We start from the raw sequence: 20,125 nt of genomic DNA, 5'->3' as shown, positions 1-20,125 counted from the left end.
TGATTAAGAACCAAAGAGTTGTTTTAGTGAAAGTTGCTGGGATTTAAGGCTTTCCAAAAGCCTTGATTCTACAATCATTTCAACATAAAGCTATCCACCCTTACCATAATTAAGAGTACAAAATTTATTTGTAAAATAAAGCAAATGCATATATGTTTAGGAGTATAAACCTTCTAAATTATTTGAACACTTTGGACAGTTATCATTTAACATTTTAGAAATGCAGAGCAGAATTTGTCCTTCAGTGCCGGTAGAGTTACTGGAGAATTGCATCAAGAATTTTTCAATATCCTTCTCTTTTATGTTGAAGAAATTAATGCTTTTTAATTTTTACTGAGTGCTTAAACTCTTAAACTTTAGATTTTTTTTTTTTTTTTTTTTTTTTTTTTTTTTTTACTAATTCTTAATCTCCAAATTAATTGCTAGGTTTTAACCTTGGTCAGCTTCAAATATCCAAAGAGGTAGTAAATGATGTTATTCTCCCCAAATGGGCCCACTCCCCAGAAGACTTCATTTATAAACACAGAAAGGCTCTGGTAAGATGATATTTAAGTGTTTCTTTGCGTGAAGTAATGATAAAGGCAGTACAGTTGCATGTTGTCACTGTGGCTTAAGTGTAAAATGCTTGAACTAGAGTTGTGGTTGTATTGGATGTTACAAGTAATACGGGAACTTTCAGTTCAAAGTATTGTGTATATAAATAAATAAATAAGAAGACTAGATTGAAGATGCTAGTAACTCAGAAGTTTGCTGCAACAGAAAAAGCAAAATTTGGAATTAAGTGATAACACTTCCATTGTCTTTTATAGTTTAATTTGTGGAGTAGTAAGGAACCAGCAGCTTGCTTTCCATTGTTTCTCAATATTCAGGTGTGCTGCTTTGCTGTATTAATTCCCTTCTTACTTTGCAGTTTCTGCCCTTAATATACATGCATATTCCTATGCTTCTGCCCCATACATTGGTGTATATTCAGTTTGTGGATACTCTTAGATTAGGAATTCAATCTCTTACATTAATTATACTTCTAGAAAAGAGTGGTATTTTTCATGTTCTTACGAGAGTAACTTTTTCTCTAGGAATCAGAGTATGTTTCTGCTCATCTGCATGAATGGATAGATTTGATTTTTGGCTACAAGCAGAGGGGCCCGGCTGCAGTTGAGGCACTCAATGTCTTCTATTACTGTACTTATGAAGGTATAAAGCCATATGCTCTTTTAACCAATTAAAAACCACTTAAAAATGAGTTAAAAATCTAGTTTTACGTATCTATGATATACCTATGTTGTATATATGCGCATAGGAACAGAGGCAGAGTATGTGTTCGCACACCCTGACAAATGTTAGTTTGTTATTCCAAACAGTGGATTTTGGGTGCAACTCATTGAGTGAGTTTTCAGAAGGTCATATTTTATATGGATGCACTGTTGGAGGCTTTGGGGGGAGGGGGGCAAAGGGTTAATAATGCATTAACTTTTTTTCATACATTTGTTCACAATGTCTTTTCTCAGTAAATTGTTTAAATTGTGTTAATTTTTTCCCCCATCCCTCTCTCATTCTGGTTGTGATGTAGGAGCTGTGGATTTGGATGCTTTAACGGATGAGAAGGAAAGGAAAGCTTTAGAAGGGATGATAAACAATTTTGGACAAACTCCGTGTCAGCTGCTAAAGGTAATGCTGTTTGTTCCTTATCAGTCAGACTTCTGTGGTTAAATTCAACTGAATTATCAGGGGCTTATGGAAAAAATGGAAAAATGATAATGGTTTGTTACTTCAGGAAAAACTAATCTTTTACTGTATCAGTGCTTTCAAAGATTGCACTGATGGAAATCTAACATAGCATTTTCAAAGGAAGGAAATTTCCCTTTCAAAAGCAAATTAGTTGCCCAAATGTCTGCTTTCCTATTGATTGCTGATGGGACTACCATATGTGACTTGAACAAATTGATAAAAAGATTGTCTAACCTGGTATTTCTTCAAATGTCTCCTAGGAGCCGCATCCTCAAAGGCTGTCTGCAGAAGAGGTAGTGCAGAGACTGACCAGAAATGATACCTCTACTCTAAATCTCTTCCAGCACCTCACTGAACTGAAGTCATTCTTTATAGAGGTGGGTGCCTTATTTGAAAGTGTTTGGAGCCTAATCTGAAACAAAAGGTCATAACTTAGATGAAATTTGAAGAAAATATTTAAGAATGTAATATGCATAACATGAGCTCTATCGTTTTAGTTTGCTTTATAGAGGTTGAATACTATCAACTTCTAACAGCTGGCCCGTTTTGGGGATCTTGTTTGAGTACTAAATTAACCACCACTCTGAAAGCCAAGAATGTCACACGTGATATTTGAAGACTCACTGAATTCAGTGGTTAACTCTCTGATCTGGAACAGAGACAGGTTTTATCTCTGGTGTTTGTGACACAATTTAGATGTGTGAACTAAGTATGTGTGTGGCTGGGTCAGAGTACTTGACAGCTTTGGTATTGATTCTGGAGGCTTTGGTCACACTCTTTGCAGGTCCTACATTTATGGAATATCATCAGACTCAAATCATGCCCCCCAATTTTTTTTTTTTTTTTAGGGAATCAGTGATGGTGTCCCCATTGTCAAAGCTATTGTCCCGAGGAATCAGTCACGTTCTTTTATGTCGCAGGGAAGCCCAGAGATCTTGGTGAGTTGCATGTGTCAATACTGTTCTTTGAGACTGGAGACCATGGTGTGGGGGTGGTTTTGTTTTTCCTCCTACAAAACTTAGAGAAACTGTTCCCAACTGTTCCTATTGAAATGTGTTCCTTAGATCTATGGTGAGAGTAATCTGTAAGTTAAGTATTTGTCTTCTGAAGAGAAGCAAGGCTAATTTGTTGAATGGCATTTAGCTGATGGTGAGATGTCAGTATAAGTTGTGGTGAGATGTATTACAAGTTGCCTACTTGTTCTGCTTCCATAATAGCAATTGATTTCCTAATACAATGCAGCCCAGCTTTGAAATGTACTTTTCTTTGATTCATCCCTGTTGAAACCTTTCACCTGAGCTGGATTTTTTTTTAAAAAAAGGTTTTTTCCTTTGTGTTAATTTTAAGCATCCTATGTTGGTGTTTATGCAAGCTTCATTACTAGGAAAGACAAGCAGAAAATAAGGCTCTGGATTGATTTTTGTTTTCTATCAAACTCTTTCAGGTAACAGCAAGTCTGAATTGCCTTATTGGAACCCATGGTTGGCTACCGTATGATAAAAATATCTCCAACTATTTTACATTCATCAGAGATACTACAGTGACAAATCCAAAGTAAGCAAATGATGAGGAAAAATGCATGGTATTTCATTACTGTAAATGCATTCAGCTGCATGTTTGATAATCAGAAGTTGTCCTGTTTTGATTGGCTCTGTTTTCAGTTAAGTATGCATTTAATCTGTGATACTGTTCCAGTAAAGACTTCTGTAAGTGGTATTTACAAGGTTCTTCCTTCATTCTGAAAGCTACTTGCAAGTAGCTTTTCTGATAACAAATCACACAAACTTGTCTTGGAGTCTGAGATGAGCAGTCTTCATACCTGCTCATGCTATAGTGGAGGTATGTGTTGTAGTTTCTTTTCCTTAGTTTTGTCAAGTTTTCTTTTTTTCTTTAATATTACAGTATTTACTAAGGATGCAGGTTATCCACACAAACTCAAATCATGTAAAAGTTAAAAGATCTAAGGTGCAATCTTGCTTCTGCTGATGGTAGCGTGAGTTTTGTTGTGGTTATCAGGGGTCCAGGATTTCACCTGTCATTTTTTTAGGTATAGCAATACAGGTAGTATTTCTTCCTAATTTTTAAGGATGTAGGCAGTGCAGAATACACTGACATACACTAAGGTGAATCTTAACTGTTCATAATTTGCCTGCAGAACCCAGCGCAACATAGGTGGTCCTTTTGCACCAGGCCTGGAGATCACCTCTAAATTGTTTGCAGTATCCCACGATGCAAAACTGCTGTTTAGTGGAGGACACTGGGATAATAGCATCAGAGTAACATCTCTTACAAAGGGCAAGCTGGTTGGACAGCACATCAGGCACATGGGTTAGTAACTTTTTATTTATATTCTGGGATGAAAAGTTGTACGTGAATTTTAATGTCATACCTTGATGTTTGGTTGGTCTTTTCAGAAAGAATTATAGCTAGTGGATATGAGCAGGCACAGCAGTTATAAAGGAATGGCAACATTAAGAACAGAGGAATACTTGAATAGGGACTATATATAAATTCAGAGAAGGACTTGGGAGTGCTGGTAGATGGCAAGTTGACCATGAGCCAGCAATGTGCCCTTATGGCCGAGAAAGCCAATGGTCTCCTGGGGTGCATTAGGAAGAGTGTTGCCAGCAGGTCGAGGGAAGTGATCCTGCCCCTCTGCTCAGCCCTGGGGAGGCCTCATCTCGAGTACTGTGTCCGGTTCTGGGCTCCCCAGTACAAGAGAGACGTGGAGCTACTGGAAGAGAGCCCAGCATAGGGCTACAAAGATGATCAGATGGCTGGAGCATCTGCCCTCTGAGGAACGGCTGCGAGAGCTGGGCCTGTTCAGCCTGGGGAAGAGAAGACTGAGGGGGGGATCTTGTCAATGTGTACAAGTGCCTGAAGGGAGGGTGTCAAGGGGATGGGGACAAACTCTTTTCAGTTGTCCCGTGTGACAGGCCAAGAGGCAGTGGGCAAAAACTGAACCACAGGAGGCTCTGCCTGAACGTGAGGGGGAATTTCTTCACTGTCAGAGTGACAGGGTACTGGAGCAGGTTGCCCAGAGAGGCTGTGGAGTCTCCTTCTCTGGAGATCTTCAAGGCCCGTCTGGATGCAGCCCTGTCTGACGTGCTCTAGGTGACCCTGCTTGAGCAGGGAGGTTGGACTAGATGATCTCCAGCGGTCCCTTCCAACCTTACTGATTCTGTGATTCTATGACTATATATAAACACTTGAGTATGGCTTTTAGTCACTTTAGTGACTTTAACATACTTTCAAAATAGTTTGACCTCTTCTGTTTTTTAAGTAATGAAGGTGACTAAGTCAGGTTGTGACCTGTGGGTATCTAATGACTTCACTGCTTAATAAATACCTTCATCAGCACTTATTACAGTGGAACTTTTCATACTGACTGGTCTTACATGTCTAGATTTTCAATCTCCAGCAGAATGATTGTGCAAGCAGTATGTCAACAATGTATCTGACTACATCACATCTTCTTGTCATCCTTCCTTTATCTAGATATTGTGACCTGCCTGGCAATAGATCACTGTGGAATCCACCTAATTTCAGGCTCCAGAGATACTACATGCATGATATGGCAAATAGTTCAGCAGGTAAGTTATTTAGGATATACTATAAGAAGCAGTTTCTAAATATTTTTTTGTTGTTGATTGTTTTGTTACGATTATTTATTGGTTTCTTTTTTCTTTCAGATAGGCAAGATAGAATAGTCCACTAAAACTGTCTAGATCAGTAATTTTACTAGGCTGGTTGTCTGTGACTGAAATATTCACTATACTTGTTAGTTGCTATGAAACTGGAGCACAGTAATGATGGCAGTGCTTTGAGGTTACCTTTCTTTATTTTAAAGGCATTCTTAATGATTTTACAGGTTATTTTCACTGTAGGCAAATATTACCCCCATTATACAGATGAGAGCCTGGAAGAAAAGAGATGCTTAAGACTGCAGGAATTAATCAGAGCAGTGTTTATAGTTGAAGATTTTTATATTTGCAAGCCAGTGCTCACTCTAGTGGCTGCATTTTGGCATTGCTTCTGCTCTGCAGGGAGTACTGATGAATAAGCCTGGAGTCAGCAAAGACATTGATCTCTTACCTGGATTTACAGTGTCATTTTAGAAAGCTTTAATATTGGTCTTGTTCTTTCACACAATGAAGGTGGTTGTGTGATTCATGTATGTACTTAAACATGCAAGATATGAGGCCTTTCTATTGTTGTATGCTTTAAATGTTCATTTCCGATTGCTGCATTGTGGATGTGCAAATAGCATTAATTGGGGGGTGGTTCCTGTCATGTCTTATAGATGATACATTTAGTTGTCACCTTAGTCTTATCATTGAACTAAAATCAGCACATGAAACCACTACAGTACTGCAAAACTGTGTTTTATAGAAGCATGCTGTGAAGAAAAAAAAAAAAATCACCAGTCAGTGAGCTGTTTCTATGGTGAGAGTATATGTAGTCCTTTCAAGAAGTGGTCTGCATTGTGCCAATGGTGTGTGGTCAGAAGAGCAAGGCCCTAGAGCTTACAGTGATTTTTGGTCTCAGATGAAGATAAATATTGGGAATTTTTTAGTTTGTCTATCTTTTCAGAGTGAGTTAAATGATGAGTTCTTCTCTAGAGACTTATTTCTGTTTAGATAGGAGTTGCTTTTTGTTGGAATTCTTAATCTACGTTTTTATTTATGTAATAGGTATACAAATAATATTTCAGTTGTATGTATTGTAAAATTTTCTTTGGAGGGTTTTATCTTGGTCCTTACATAGTGGCAGCAACGTCCTGCATGTTGCCACTTCTGTTCTGCTTTGTCATCTTTTTTTCCCATCTCTATATTCTGATATGTTCTGTAGTCTTGTATGCTTCAGCCCTTCAGGGCTTGGTTGGCACTCAAATTCCTGTCACACAAACCAGAATGAAGTGTTCTCTGCAGAACAGTTCACCACACCTTCTCTTTAAGCACAGGGCTTGCCTTAGAACTGATGGGAGAGTGAGGTTATGTGCTGACAGTACACTTGCTGGAACAGAAGTGCTAGACTGTTTTGATACCCTGCAGTTGTGCAGGCAAATGCCTCACACTTCATGAGCATTATTGCAGGCTTTCCATTGTTTCTCATATCAGTGGCAGTCACTTGGAGGATTTATTTCGTTCTTTCCTTAGAAAATGAAATAAAGTTGCTGTAATTTTTAAGCAAAGTAGCTTTTAGTTTCTTTGAGTTTCAGTATGGCGATACCATGGTAAACTGTAGGAACTGAACAAGCTCAGATACGCAAGGAAGGAAAAAGTGAGTGGGTGAACCACTCCTGTTAGTGCTTACTGTGATACTTGCACACTGGCTCATGCAAAGGAGTTGAAACACCTCAGCTGAACAACTGTCATCCACATAGTAACTGTACCTTCATTCATTTCTTGTGATTTCAGTAAGTAGGGCTGCTGATATAAAAGGCAGTAAATTGAAATTGGAATGGGTGAGCTGAACCTTTGGTTTTGGCCTGTGTCAAATATATATCTCACGCCAGTGATACTGAAGATGCCAGAACTTATTTTTTTTGTCCTTCAGCTGCAAGAGAATGTGTCATTGCACTTTTTGTTACTCTCAGGGAGGAGTGCCTGTAGGCCTGGCACCTAAGCCCTTACAGATCCTTTATGGTCACACTGATGAAGTTTCGAGTGTTGGCATCAGCACCGAGCTGGACATGGCAGTGTCAGGATCCCGGGTAAGTATCTTCATGCTTTCCCCTTCTTTGCTTCTTCTCTACTGAAATCCAAGAGCACGTTTGGAGTTGATTAAGTGTGATACCAAAAATGTAACCTTCCCTGAATTCTTCTTCAGCCTTGTACATCAAGAAAATGATGTGTACCATCTCCCTTGCTGCGTACTTAAAACAGTCTGTCTCAAACTCTGCTATACACAACATTGGCCTCAGCTACCGTATTGTGCTATTTTTACACAGATAAGATTTAAAGTGTGTAGACTTACTTGAAGAAGTTAAACTTTTCATAGAAATAATTCTGTGTCAGAACTTCCCTGCTTGCTTAGCCTTGAAGGCTCTTCACAGCTTGCTCGTGCTCTACCTTGCTGCACTATGCTGGCCTAATACTGACCCTCTGCTGCACCTAATGCTGAGGTTATCTTCTGTGGCATGTGAAATGGCTGCTTGTTGCCCACCCTTCCTCTCTTACCCTATTTGTGCTTGTCTTTTTTTTTTTTTTTTTTTTTTTTTTTTTTTATGCCTATGTTATGAGGCCTTGAAGGGATAGATTCTTTACACAGAGTTCCTAATACTCAAGAATCCTGATCCCCATTTAAGGAATTAAATGCTTTCACAATGTTCCCTCTGTATCACAAGGGTTTTTGTTTGTTTTTTAATATTCTTCCTATATATTGCTGTAACTTCAGACATTGTTGCTGAGTAACAGCACTTACCTAAATTTGGTCTCTGCAGGATGGAACTGTTATTATCCGCACTGTTCGGAAAGGTCAGTACATGAGGACTTTGCGGCCACCTTGTGAGAGTTCTCTCCTGCTGACTGTTCCCAACCTGGCTGTGTCTTGGGAAGGTCATATCGTTGTCCACACCAGCATAGAAGGAAAGACCACTCTTAAGGTACTTAAGTTCACGGAATACCTTTGCTAGTTTTGCTGAAGACTTTAATCACAAACATGCTTAATTTTATCCGGGTTTCTTAAAGATATGAGGCTTTTTTTGTCCATACTGTGTTTGATTGGTCTGTATTCTTCTTTTTTCTTAGTCTACTAGCTGATTTTAGTGAAATTTGATGGAGAGGTAAAAATTGGAGACATACTACATTCGAATAGGTTTCATGAAAATCTCTTAGCCACCTGCAAGGAGGATGCTCAAGCATGCAGTCTTCCTGAGAGAGCTGCTTTGGGATGCAAAACTGACGGAAAACAGTTCCACTAGTCACAGAAATAAGAGTAGCAAATTTTTGGGCAAGATGCACCAGGACTGCACTAGTATGTCTTAGCCTTGGGTTGGAAAAACAGCTATAAGGTTCACAGTATAATTTGTTCAGTCTATTGTGAGGGTGGCTGTGTAGTTGCTCTGATAAAACTGGAGTTGTGATTTCTATGAGTGTGGGAAATTGCCTGAAAGACAGATTTATTGGATGTAGGCATACTAGCTACATTGAAAGGCTGGAGAGAGGCGGGAAAAATTTAAGATGGTTGTGTTGGCTGGTTCTTTAATCCATCAAGAATTCATTTTTCTGTCCAGAAAGTGCTTCTACCTGTAGCTCTGTGAAGTAAATGTTTCCTTCGGCTTTTCACTTCCTAGAAGGGTTAAAGATAAAAAGGAACAGTCTTCCTTTTTTCTTCCTTAATGAAAACCCTCAGAAAGAATAGGGACTTGCCCATTAATTCTGTGAATTTTTCTTGAAAACTTGGAGTTGATCAGGATGAACAGATAAGAAGTTACCATGTTGCATCAAGAAGTAAAGAGGAAGAGCTTTAAGAAAGTCCACACACTCTATACTGTATAGAGCATGAGCTCGGTTGTCTTTTATCATTCAACAAGCAAATTGCTTGTCAGGAATTTTATCTGTAGATTACTGCCCAAGTTAACTCCTATTAGTAAGATTGAAGGTACAAGTAGTACATTCTTAATCCAGTCCATCCTTCATGATAATTATTTTTTTTATCTATTCAGGATAAGAACGCATTGCATCTCTACTCTGTCAATGGAAAGTATCTGGGTTCTGAGACTCTGAAGGAGGAAGTATCTGATATGTGTGTGACTGGCGAGTATATTGTGATGGGCAGCTTGCAGGGATTCCTTTCCATACGGGATCTCTACAGGTAATGTACTAGCATCAGCAGTTTACTACTGAGGTGCAAATACAAAATTGTTGTGTAACATGGAGTTCATAGAGACTATTCCTGTTCCAGTGATGATGTGGATGGTGGCAATTGCTTTGATCTGTGTTCGTGGAAAAACTCATTTTGGAGAACCATGTTGATGGGGGGGGAGATGGAAAATGAGAAGTCAAACCAGGCCCCTTTTCTTCCAGCTATTTATCCTAATTATGGGCTGGAACTAACCAGATTTAGGAAGAGATGTGTGATACATGCAAACTGTGATTATCTCCATGTCTGGTTGGTCACTGGGAGCTCAGCATCTGCAGGATGTAGTTTTCATGTAGTTCTGAATTTGGTTTTAAACTCTGCTTACTCCTACTCTCTGTATGGTTTTATTGCCCTTCAGAATGGGAATGATCTTTGTCCTTAGGCAGTTGCAGGACTACTGTTGCTGTGTTCAGAGAATGTCTTAATTTACTGATGTCTCCGTCTATGCTTTTTGTTGTTGTTGGAGCTGTACTCTGGGGTGTGATTTGATCTTTCCTAAGCGGTTTCCAGTAACTGAAATTGCAAACTAAGTGCTGGAGAAACTGTTTTTTATGCTGCATCCTCTAGACAGAATTTCCAGATGCAGTGTGATTCTTTGCACTATATGTGATTAAATATGTCATTTTCTATGTTGTTTTTGTTCATTTCAGCCTGAATCTGATCATCTCCCCCTTAGCCATGCGACTGCCAATTCATTGCATTTCTGTCACCAAAGAATATAGCCACATCCTTGTTGGCTTGGAGGATGGCAAGTTGATTATCGTTGGTGTTGGCAAACCAGCAGAGGTAAAACCCACCATCAAGAACTTTCTCTACCGAACAGTGGGAAATTCAATTATTTCTGCTTTCCAGTTGAGCAAGAGGTCTCCTCTATGGCAGGGCAAATTTAAGAGCAAGTTTCAGTTTTCAGTGGGGAAGAAATAACTTTTGAGACTACTCTATTGAGATTTCTCAGTAAGAATCAAAGGTGTTTAGGGATTGGAGACGAGAAACTCTGTTGGACTGACTTCCAGACTTTTATCACTGACGTCTGAATAAGCAAAGTCATATAAGCTAACCTTTTCTGAATGTTTTAGTATTGTCAGCCACTTCTTGATGAAATAATTTTCCAGAAGAAAATTGGAAACAAGAGTAAGCTACTTTCTTTACTACTTATGTTTTCTGTCAGATGCCTTTTAATACGCATTGACTGACATTGGAAAAAGTAATTATTCCTTTCTGTTAATAATCTCTAACTGTAAATGCACAAAGAATCACTTTTGTAGGTTCCTAGAATGCTTTGTGCTCCATATGGTGAATATAAACTTGTTGGTACTGCATATGCAGTATCAAATACAGAGCATCCATCTGTCAAATAGCTATGCCTAATTTTTCTTCTGCAAAACAGAGGTTTTGCTTTAAGTATTTCTTGTCATGACTGTCTGAGTGCCTGGATTAGCTTAAACATGCTGCTCTTCATAGCTCAGTTTCCACTGTGCTGCAGTGTATTTACTTGGAATTATGGTTATCACTTATACCTGACCTTCAGCACGTACTAGAAAAGTGTGTGTTAATTTAATTTTATGTTCTGATTGTTAAAACAGCACCACTTTACTTGTTGGTATTTAAAAATATTTTAGGTAGGGTATATACAGTTGAGTGTTTGAAATAGGCTTCAGGGCATGGTTGTCCGATCTTGCTCCCAACTGATGGGGAAAGGATGTTCTTACCAACTTGTCCAATTGGACAGCTTTTTCCTATTGCAGAATTGGTGAAGAACTGCTTATAATGTGGTTAAACACGTCTTTGTAACGGCAGTTTTGGTCACTGTCACTTCTAAATTTCCTATGCCTGAGAAAAGATTGTTTTTAGGCTGGAATGTATGTATCTCATTAGACTGAAGGCTTTTTTTCAGTTCCTAATAATATCTATTTTTCTAATTCTGAAGCAGATGTTTTGAAGACTGGGTTCCTTTTATGGATGTAGAGGCTTTCAAACAGCTTTTTTCTAGTATTTTCTGCTTATAATTCAAATGACCTGCAAGATTAATATCTATGTAAATAGATTTAAAACAACCATCTTAAAGGAAAAAAAAAAAAAGTCCCAGATGTTCCAGTTTTCTATTATGACATGAATCAATACATTTGCAAAGTGAGGGGACAATTTAGTTAGTTTGGAAGGAATATGTGAATTATTAGAATTGTAAAGTCTTTATGCAGAAGAATACACCATTGTATTTCTAGCTTTTAGTAATACTCATTCTTAGAGTAAAGAGAGTTACCTTCCAAATGCTTCATCATGCATAAAATGAAATGCTGCTTGGTATTAAGATTGGCCTTTAGTCTTTCTGCATTGACAGTATAATCAGAGATGAAGCATTAACAAATGTTTTTGTATTTTAAAAACTACCTAGCTGTTGGGGATGTTTCAGGTGACAACCCCACAGACTTCTGTTAGTGATCCTTTTCAGCACGATGCCTTTCCTAGAACACTGCTGTTCTGATGATACAGTTAAACTCATTTGTAGTGTTTAACTGTTAAACTTTTTTTTCAAACTTGTGCTGTTAAGGCATGCATCTTTATTAAACTGTAAGAGGTTTTATATCCTAATCAGCTGCCAGACTGTGATCACTACTGGCCAGCCATAATCTATGTATTTAAGGAGTTTATTAAAGCAGTTGTTTTTACAAATTGAGGTCAGATTGCAGACTCACCAGATGCTGGATTTAATATGCCCTCTGGTTCATTCTAATCTGTTTTTACTTATGGAATATTTGGTATAAATTATTTCTGGTTTAAATTTTACACTGAGCACTTCATCCAGGATCTTTGGAAGACCATAAATTTGATACGAGGAGCTATCCTTTCTTTCCCTTGTTCTGCCATTGCTGCCCTGCTGTATTCCATGACTTTAAGGAAATTGTCAGGGATTCATTTCGATTCTTTTCCTTTTCAATTCTAGCAATTTTTATTTGAAATGCCCTTTCTGCTAATTTGGTTCATTTTTGTTTGATGTTCAGCTCTTATTTTTAATTTCTAACAAAGCAGCAATCTAAACTGAAGACTTTCTAAGCCATTTAAAGTAGATTAGGTATTAAGTCTCTATTACTTGACAATATCCTTCCAACTGTTCAAAATCAGAAAAGACAGTGATTAGTGTTTTGTCTGTTGTTTTGTGTCAGTCCCAAGAATCACCCTGAAGTGTAACTTTTGGTTTGTTTTTAAATAATTTTTGTTGGTGTAATTTTATGTTTATGCAGTGCCTTTTAGTGTCTGCACTTCACCAGATTGTGTCTGAATTTCATTTTTAATTTATCCGCCTTATCCCTTCCCCCTCCTTTTGTTTCTCTGGATTACTTTAAACAGATGCGCTCAGGTCAGCTTTCCCGAAAGCTGTGGGGATCAAGCAAACGGCTCAGCCAGATCTCATCAGGAGAGACTGAATATAACACTCAAGATCCCAAGTGACTGCTGCTTCTACCTTCTCTCATGGATTCCAGAAAAATGCTTAATCTTTTTGTCACTTTAAACATCTCCAACTTTCAGGGGGTTGTTTCTTAACAATCTGTTGAAGATGAAGCTATGGTAGAGGTATAGTAATTTCTGTACATACCTGTGCAAGTTAACTTGCATACTTTTCCTTAACCATGTTGAGTTGGTTACAGCAGAATCCTCTCTAAATAGCTGCTAAAACTGTGTTTCAGGGAAACAAACAAAATACCCTAGATCTCCAAACTCAAACTTGCAAATTGGATTTAAGATAAGTAGCACTTGATATAAAGCTGCATAGGGCCAGATGCCCCTTGATCACAAGGAAGATATTTGGCTTTGCTTTGACAGCGTTGCAGTTCCCCAACAGTAAACTAAGATTCCATCAGTTGTGTTGGTGTGAAACAGGGATAGCTGACACAAGTTTTTTTTTTTCTTTCTTTTCTTTTCTTTTTTTTTTTCAGACCAATCCACTTGTGATTTATTCCTATAAATGGCTATTGTTTACTTTTTCTTGTCTAGTTCTAGTTTTAGGCTGTTCTGCAAGGAGCATCTGTGTTGCACTACTTGATTATCAGAAATTGTGTAAAGTATGGAAATGAATAACTTCAGAGGAGTTGAAGGTGGTGGAGTTGAAGGAGGTGGGAAATACTTGCTGCTGAGAATTATTTATATTGTTAAGTAGTCTAATATACACACTAAGAAATCCCGTAATATATTTTAGGATTGTGCAGAAAGACAGAGGAAATAATTAAGTTTCCACATTGGTCAAAGATTCTTTCATTAGTAAGGCAACTCCTGCAAACAAAGATAATTTCAAATAAAACTTTCCACTGTAAAATCACTTGAACAACATTCAGCACAAAAATGAAAAGCATCTGATTGTTTCTTGGCTTGGTATTCACCAAGCCAGTTGTTACCTAAGTTTTTGTTTCTGGAAAGCAAGCAAGAAAACAGATAATGGGTCCATTTTCAAGGCATGCTTAATTCCTGGAAGAATAAAATAAAAGATTCTTTCATGCACTCTACACAGCAAAATAGTTATGGACTGGATACTGTTCTTGGAGAAGACATTAGTGAGTGGTTTTGTTTTAGAAATATATGATGGTAAAAGAGTGAATGTTTTCCTGTTCTGGCATTTCCACAAAGTAAATGTTAATGTTTCAAATGATAAGCCCTCTACTATTGGGAAAGCTTGGTGCTAAAGGGAAAATACTAATCTTTGGATTGAAGTGTGAGGTTGTATGTGTGTGTATCTGCCCTCTCCCTCTATATATGTGTATGTATGTGTATTGAAAGAAGATACTATTCCCCTTGCATCTTTTGGGATAAGGGGAATATAAATATAAGGCAGAGCTATAAGTGATTGCTAGCTAACATTCCCTTTTGGGTTACCCTTTGCTCCCTTCTGCCATTGCTTTTCTTGTTTATTTTATTTTATTTTTATTTATTTATGGAAATGAGGATCTGTTATCTTCTATAAATGTTACCAGATATTCCCTCTGCCTGGGGAGCTGTTGAACTACCTGAGGAATTCCATTATGCATAATCTCATTTCATTAGCTTTTAGCACAATATTTATTAATTCTATAGGAATAGTAGTACCTCTGCCCCTTACCCGCTTCAGGGTAATCTTTATGAGCTCTGTTAGTCTCATTACATCTGATTTTTTTCCTCAATTTCCTTAGCAACAAAAAAAGTCCTCCTTAATAATTGATTATTATGTGTTCTGTAAAGAATATTGTGTTGCTTTTTCTTAAGTAAATGAAATAATAAATCAGACCAGTGAACAAGTGGGTCTGTGCATAGTTGCAATATTCTAACTAATTACTGTGACAGACTGGATCATCTGGAAAGTTAGGAGAAAATAAAAAGCATTCTTCCTCTTCAAGAAGACAGCTTGTAATTTCCAAAAATTTAAGTGGTGTGTTTTTCAGATTCTGTGTACACACACACATCCCATAATTTCAAATAAGCTGTCAAGAAGTGAAGGCATAAGTGAAGAATACTATTTATGATTGATTACGTAGCCAATGACAGTACTAACTGTACGCTGGAAGCATTAAGCGTGTGTGCGCAAACGTGCGGTAGGCTTGCCCGTTATGGTTTCTCGAAGAAGGGATTTCTGAGGAGTTCTTTGGAGAGCACTTCACAAGAATTCCAGCTTTGAATGTGTGACTTTTGTGATGCGGGAAGTCAAACTTGTTTTGTGGCATTGAGGTACGGCTTTTAAGTGTGCATATATGTACTGGTTTAAGTGCATATATGAGGTTAAGTGTGTATATTTGCAGTGGGGGGAAATTAGGATGTTTCAGGCTAAGAGAATAAAGTATAAAAATGGAAAAGGGTGGTTTTTAGTAATGTTTGGCCAGAATGTAGGTTTTCTGTCATGTGCACGGAGATTCGCATATGGGTTCAAGAACCTCTTGCTGTGTTTTAGGTATGTTTATACAAAAATGGAATTAATGAATGTGTTCAGTAGTTTAAAGAATACTGAATACATGATGTCAGCTTACGTGTGTTTCCAGTAACTGGGGATGTCAGAGGTTATGAAGTGCTTTGATGTTTGAATGCCATCATTTCAGTGCTTCACGGGCATTGTGATATGCACAAATATGTGGGAACAGTTTAAATGTGAGCGGTTCTTGGGCTCTTGCACTTGAAGCTAGTTTGTGCCCTGCAGCAGCAGAGGGAGGAGAGGGACAGGCGAGCTCAGGCGTCCTGCTGCTGTGCAGGACGGTAGCATCTGTTGTCATTTATCCTTTTATCTGCCCCTTGAAGATAAGATGTACGTGCTGTGCTGTCATACTCAGCGCTCTTTCCAGAGTGCCTCCAGAAAGACCCCCATAGGTTTGAAGGTGTGCGCTTTGCCTTTATTTAAAACTAACTTTAAGTAAAATATAGGCAGTAAGTGCAAGTATTAGCTGATATTTTGCTTAATTCTATTTTAACTTATTTTTGTAAGTCATTGAGTTTTTTGCTTTTGTTTTTTTGAAGAAAAATATTTTTTCTGAACAGCTGTCTAGTTGATTGAATTGTAGTCTGTTATGCAGTGCACTGGGAATTGGGGTAGTGACTTTCTTCAACTCTTTTTCTTTTTCTTCAAGAGAATAAAGCTTAGATCCCACCACATTGTTTTTCATGTAGAACAGTGCATAATAGTGAAATAATTCTTTGTTTTTGAACTAAGATTTATTTATTAAGTGTAAGAAGTAAAGCTGTGAGATGAATCAATTCTGATTTAATAATTCAGAGTAAACAAGTCTTAAGTGCACAGTTGTTTCATTTGTCAAGATCACCGTGGTGTTACCGTTGTTTTACATTTAATCTTTTGGACACCCCTAATAATATTTATCAAAGCTGAAAATATGCTTACCTTTGACACTAAGTAACAGTGTAAATATATGTATCTAAAAGAAACTGAAAATTGACTTTCTTGCATACCTGTGTATAAACTAAATCAAGCAGTTAGCTGTATTGAGTAACTTCTCTCTAGCACAGTTAGAACTTGTATACCAAAGGATGATGCTTAGAAGACATACCTCCTTTATTTAAAGTATAATATATGTCAAATTTGTCTTTATTTAGTTATAATTCTTTATGGTATTTTTTTTAGTAGTCCTATTTTTAATCAATAGTGAAGAATCTCATCTAGTCTGTACGGTTTTTGTAGCATATCAACATTCAGAAAGTTAAATGTTCGCTTTTCAAGTTGGCATCTGAATTATATGAATTATACTGTATTGATGTATTTGTTATCTAATACTCGTAGGATATCTAGAAACATGTCTTCCATCATCCACATACCTTACCAACACCAGCACAAAATAATAATAATCTCCATCTTTAAGCTAAACTGTATTTCTCTCATTGGTTGATGCACGTTGTGGAAATCACATTTTAGGAAGCTTGTTTCATTAAAAAAGAGATTACAGAATGTTTTGCTATTCTGCAACGTAGATATAAACAAGCTTTTTTTCCCCCAGCCAACAGTAGATCATAGATGTTACCACAAAACAGATATATCTGTCTTTACAGGCTTTAATCTAAAGAATTGGCCATTTATATAAAGATCTTCTTTAAGGCTCTATTTCTGTGTCCTTAAAATGAAGTGCAAAGAACTATGTTTCTGTACTGTAAAAATCCTGTGTGGTACTGGTAGTGGTCCTACATCAGTTGCTTTAAGATGCCTGCCGGAATTAATTTATTTTTATTTACAGTGCACAGTAGGTGTTTAATCCTGCCTGGCTCAATGGGAGCTCTGTACGCGACTCCCCTAGACCTTGTCTCCTTCCTCCCCGGCTTCCTCCCCAGCTCTTTCCTGGTGACTTTTGTCATGTGAGACTGGAGAATGTCTATGTAGAGCAACCAGTCACTTAAACACTTTGACTGTGGATGTGTTGTATTTAGTTGAAAGTGTTTGTTTACAGATTACAGTATGGTAGAGAGCTCTTAAACCTTTAAAGAGGGGAGCAGAGGAGGTTGGTATTCCCACCAGCTGCCTTAAGCGCCTAAACTGAGACTCTTTGGAGACTCCTGACTGCTGCTCTGTATGGTCAGCTGGAGGCACCTCTCCTCCACTGTTAAAGGCACCTCACTTGCTAGGTTAGATGCCAAGGCTGGGTGCTGTGAATTATTTTTCTTCCAACGAGCTTAAAAAAAAAACAAAACCAAAAGCACCCCCCAAACTATATAGGTAGATACATGTTTGTATGTGAACCTAAGGTCTAATCTAGCAAGTATTATTAGATGAAAGCACTAAGGATATATTTAACTTAAGCATGCAGCTGAGTGCTTTCTAGAATGGGCTCTTCATGCTTTTTGGTTTAAAAGCCCTGTAGCTTTCAGTTGTAAATGTGACATCTATTAGTTGCTTGTGAAAGTTACGCTAAGAACTGATGCAGTACAAACATACACTTTAGGCCAGTTACCAGCAGGTATTAGCAAAATCTCTACAAAGTAAATATTGTAGATGAGTGAAGAAATAGCTCTCAGATGACATACGCCACAAAGTGCTACGCTTGTGCAGACTAACTTATTTTAATTCTTCTTGCTGAGCATGAACATTTTTTGGGGAGATGCCCAGTAGTACTGTAATAAGCCAGCAACAGCCCAGTAAGTACAAGAGAGTTGGTGAAAAGGGTGTCCAGTAACAGGCTGTATTAATTTGCATTGCTTTAAAACTGTGCACATTTATTTGGCAGGGACTGCAGAGATCCAGTCAATGATGCAAGATACACTTCCCCCTTTGGGGACAGTTAAGTTTTCTTTGCAGTTATATGCATGTGGATTCGGTATATGCTAATGTCAGATTCAACTGAGTGTTTGGAAGCTGTCTTTCCTTCCATCCTCTCATTATCTCTAATACCCTTGTTAGCACATGCTCTTTTTTTTTAAGCAAGGAAGAGTTTCTAAAAAGCTACTGCAGTTGATGAAACTATGTAAAATATTATTGTCCCCTTCACTATAATAGTCATCAGATGCCTGAATGCAGAAATGCCTTGCAAGTGGCAGCATAGCATGCTCTGCATAGGTTGCGTTTTGAGTCAAGTGCTGTTGTTCCTCTTACTGCTGCCAGAAGCAAGGTCTACAGTCTTGAACACCCTATAAGTGAGGAGCTGTTTCTAGTGTTTAATCAAAGATACCATTTGTTCAATTTTAGTTCACCTCCTTTTGCTGTGCATCTCTAAGAAAACTGGTGGTTTGGCTCTTGTTTTCTTTTAGTTTCCATTTACCTAAATGGCCCAGGTAGCGTAGCTGTTTCATTGCTTTTTTTCAGAAGAGAGTTCCTCCAGTTGTGTGCACTTTCTAGTTCTGTCTGCTGGACTTGGGACCTGCAGACAAGTATTTCCCAAGTGTAGATCTGTGATTCGATTCAGTGCAGACACAATTTCATAACACATGTTCTGTCCTAGAAGCACAATTGTCAGTATAGATTATGGTTTAAAGCTGCTAAGGTGTCTTGAGATACAAAACATCCAGCCATATTTATCGCAGGTGTAACTTAGAGGGCACTCGTTTGTTTGTATCTAGTCAGTATTTACTCTAGAGGGAGCCATGCTTTTTTGCCTCGAAGCAATTGTTTAAAACAAAGTTATTCATGTACCTGACCATACTGCTTTGGTCATAAGTAGTTGTAAGCTGTTACTTAAAGAAAGCTATGAGGAGGGGAAAAAAAAAAAAAAAGGAACAAGAGAAACTTGCTACATGTGTTCTGATTCAACCATTAGCTATGCAGGAGCAGCCTAATCTTAGAGTGGAGAAACGCTGCTTTTAAGAATTATCTCCCTTTCGTCAGGCTTTTCTTTGGAAACTGTGCTGCTACTCGATTTTCTTGATTAAGTTAGGTAAGTGAGACACTTGAACATGCTTCAGCATTTGTTCCAATTACTAAAGCTTACTGGGGGTGGGGGAAATGAAGGCCTTACTTATAGCAACAGTTAATCATATCATCTAGTAATTTTTACAAATTGTGCAATTATGTGATTACAAAGGATTTCTAAATGCCAAAAAATGCCTTTCTTTAAAGAGTTAAATGCTAGGTCTGATGAGGAGTGTTGAATATATCTGATTTCAAATGTGAGCCTTCAGGCACTGTAATGAACTTGTTAGTCTTCTGTGCAATATCTTTTTCCCTTCTGGGTGCTTTAAGTGTATACTGTACATCTTACTGTTTTGATCAGTATGTTTTAAGAGTGTGTATATTGGCTAATGATGGATTTTTCTGTACAGCATGATGGAATATGTTTTAAAATTTTGCACTTTTCTAGGATTTGCAAGTTTGTAACCTAACAATTTTTAAGATGCACACTTTTGTACATAACTAAATCAGCTTTGTATATATTTAACATGGGTCTGAAGCAAATAAAAATAATTGAATGCATAAGTTCTTACTTTATTAATAATGCAAAAATGAAACTAACTGCGTCAGAGTACAGTAAAATTCTTTCATTATGCAGGTAAAGCTAGACATCAGGAACAACAGACTCGATGCCTCAATTGTGTTAAGGTAATTTTTTGGTGGGAGAGGAGCCAAAGTGGAGACATGAAAGCACAGATCCTT

The 20,125-nt window shown here is 37.7% G+C and overlaps 1 protein-coding gene across 7 annotated transcripts in view; it reads left to right on the top strand.

The window, feature by feature from the left end:
- The window catches only part of NBEAL1 (neurobeachin like 1), a 92,169-nt gene extending 72,230 nt beyond the window's left edge, over positions 1-19,939 (top strand). For 5 of the 7 annotated variants that reach the window (XM_062578616.1, XM_062578621.1, XM_062578615.1 and 2 more), the window contains 13 exons: positions 427-536; positions 1,077-1,194; positions 1,571-1,668; positions 1,989-2,105; positions 2,577-2,666; positions 3,173-3,282; positions 3,884-4,056; positions 5,227-5,321; positions 7,328-7,444; positions 8,174-8,335; positions 9,398-9,546; positions 10,245-10,380; positions 12,940-19,939. In XM_062578616.1, coding sequence (XP_062434600.1) covers positions 427-536; positions 1,077-1,194; positions 1,571-1,668; positions 1,989-2,105; positions 2,577-2,666; positions 3,173-3,282; positions 3,884-4,056; positions 5,227-5,321; positions 7,328-7,444; positions 8,174-8,335; positions 9,398-9,546; positions 10,245-10,380; positions 12,940-13,041 — 1,577 coding nt within the window. In that variant the 3' untranslated portion in view covers positions 13,042-19,939. Of the gene's footprint in view, positions 1-426; positions 537-1,076; positions 1,195-1,570; positions 1,669-1,988; positions 2,106-2,576; positions 2,667-3,172; positions 3,283-3,883; positions 4,057-5,226; positions 5,322-7,287; positions 7,445-8,173; positions 8,336-9,397; positions 9,547-10,244; positions 10,677-12,939 lie in introns of those variants that run through there. The other 2 variants (XM_062578620.1, XM_062578622.1) reach the window with 2 other exon arrangements.
- Positions 19,940-20,125: the final 186 nt, after the last annotated feature.

This window comes from Rhea pennata, chromosome 6 (assembly GCF_028389875.1).
Source record: "Rhea pennata isolate bPtePen1 chromosome 6, bPtePen1.pri, whole genome shotgun sequence".
Classification (NCBI taxonomy): Eukaryota; Metazoa; Chordata; class Aves; order Rheiformes; family Rheidae; genus Rhea; species Rhea pennata.
This window is presented reverse-complemented; position numbering and strand designations above follow the sequence as displayed.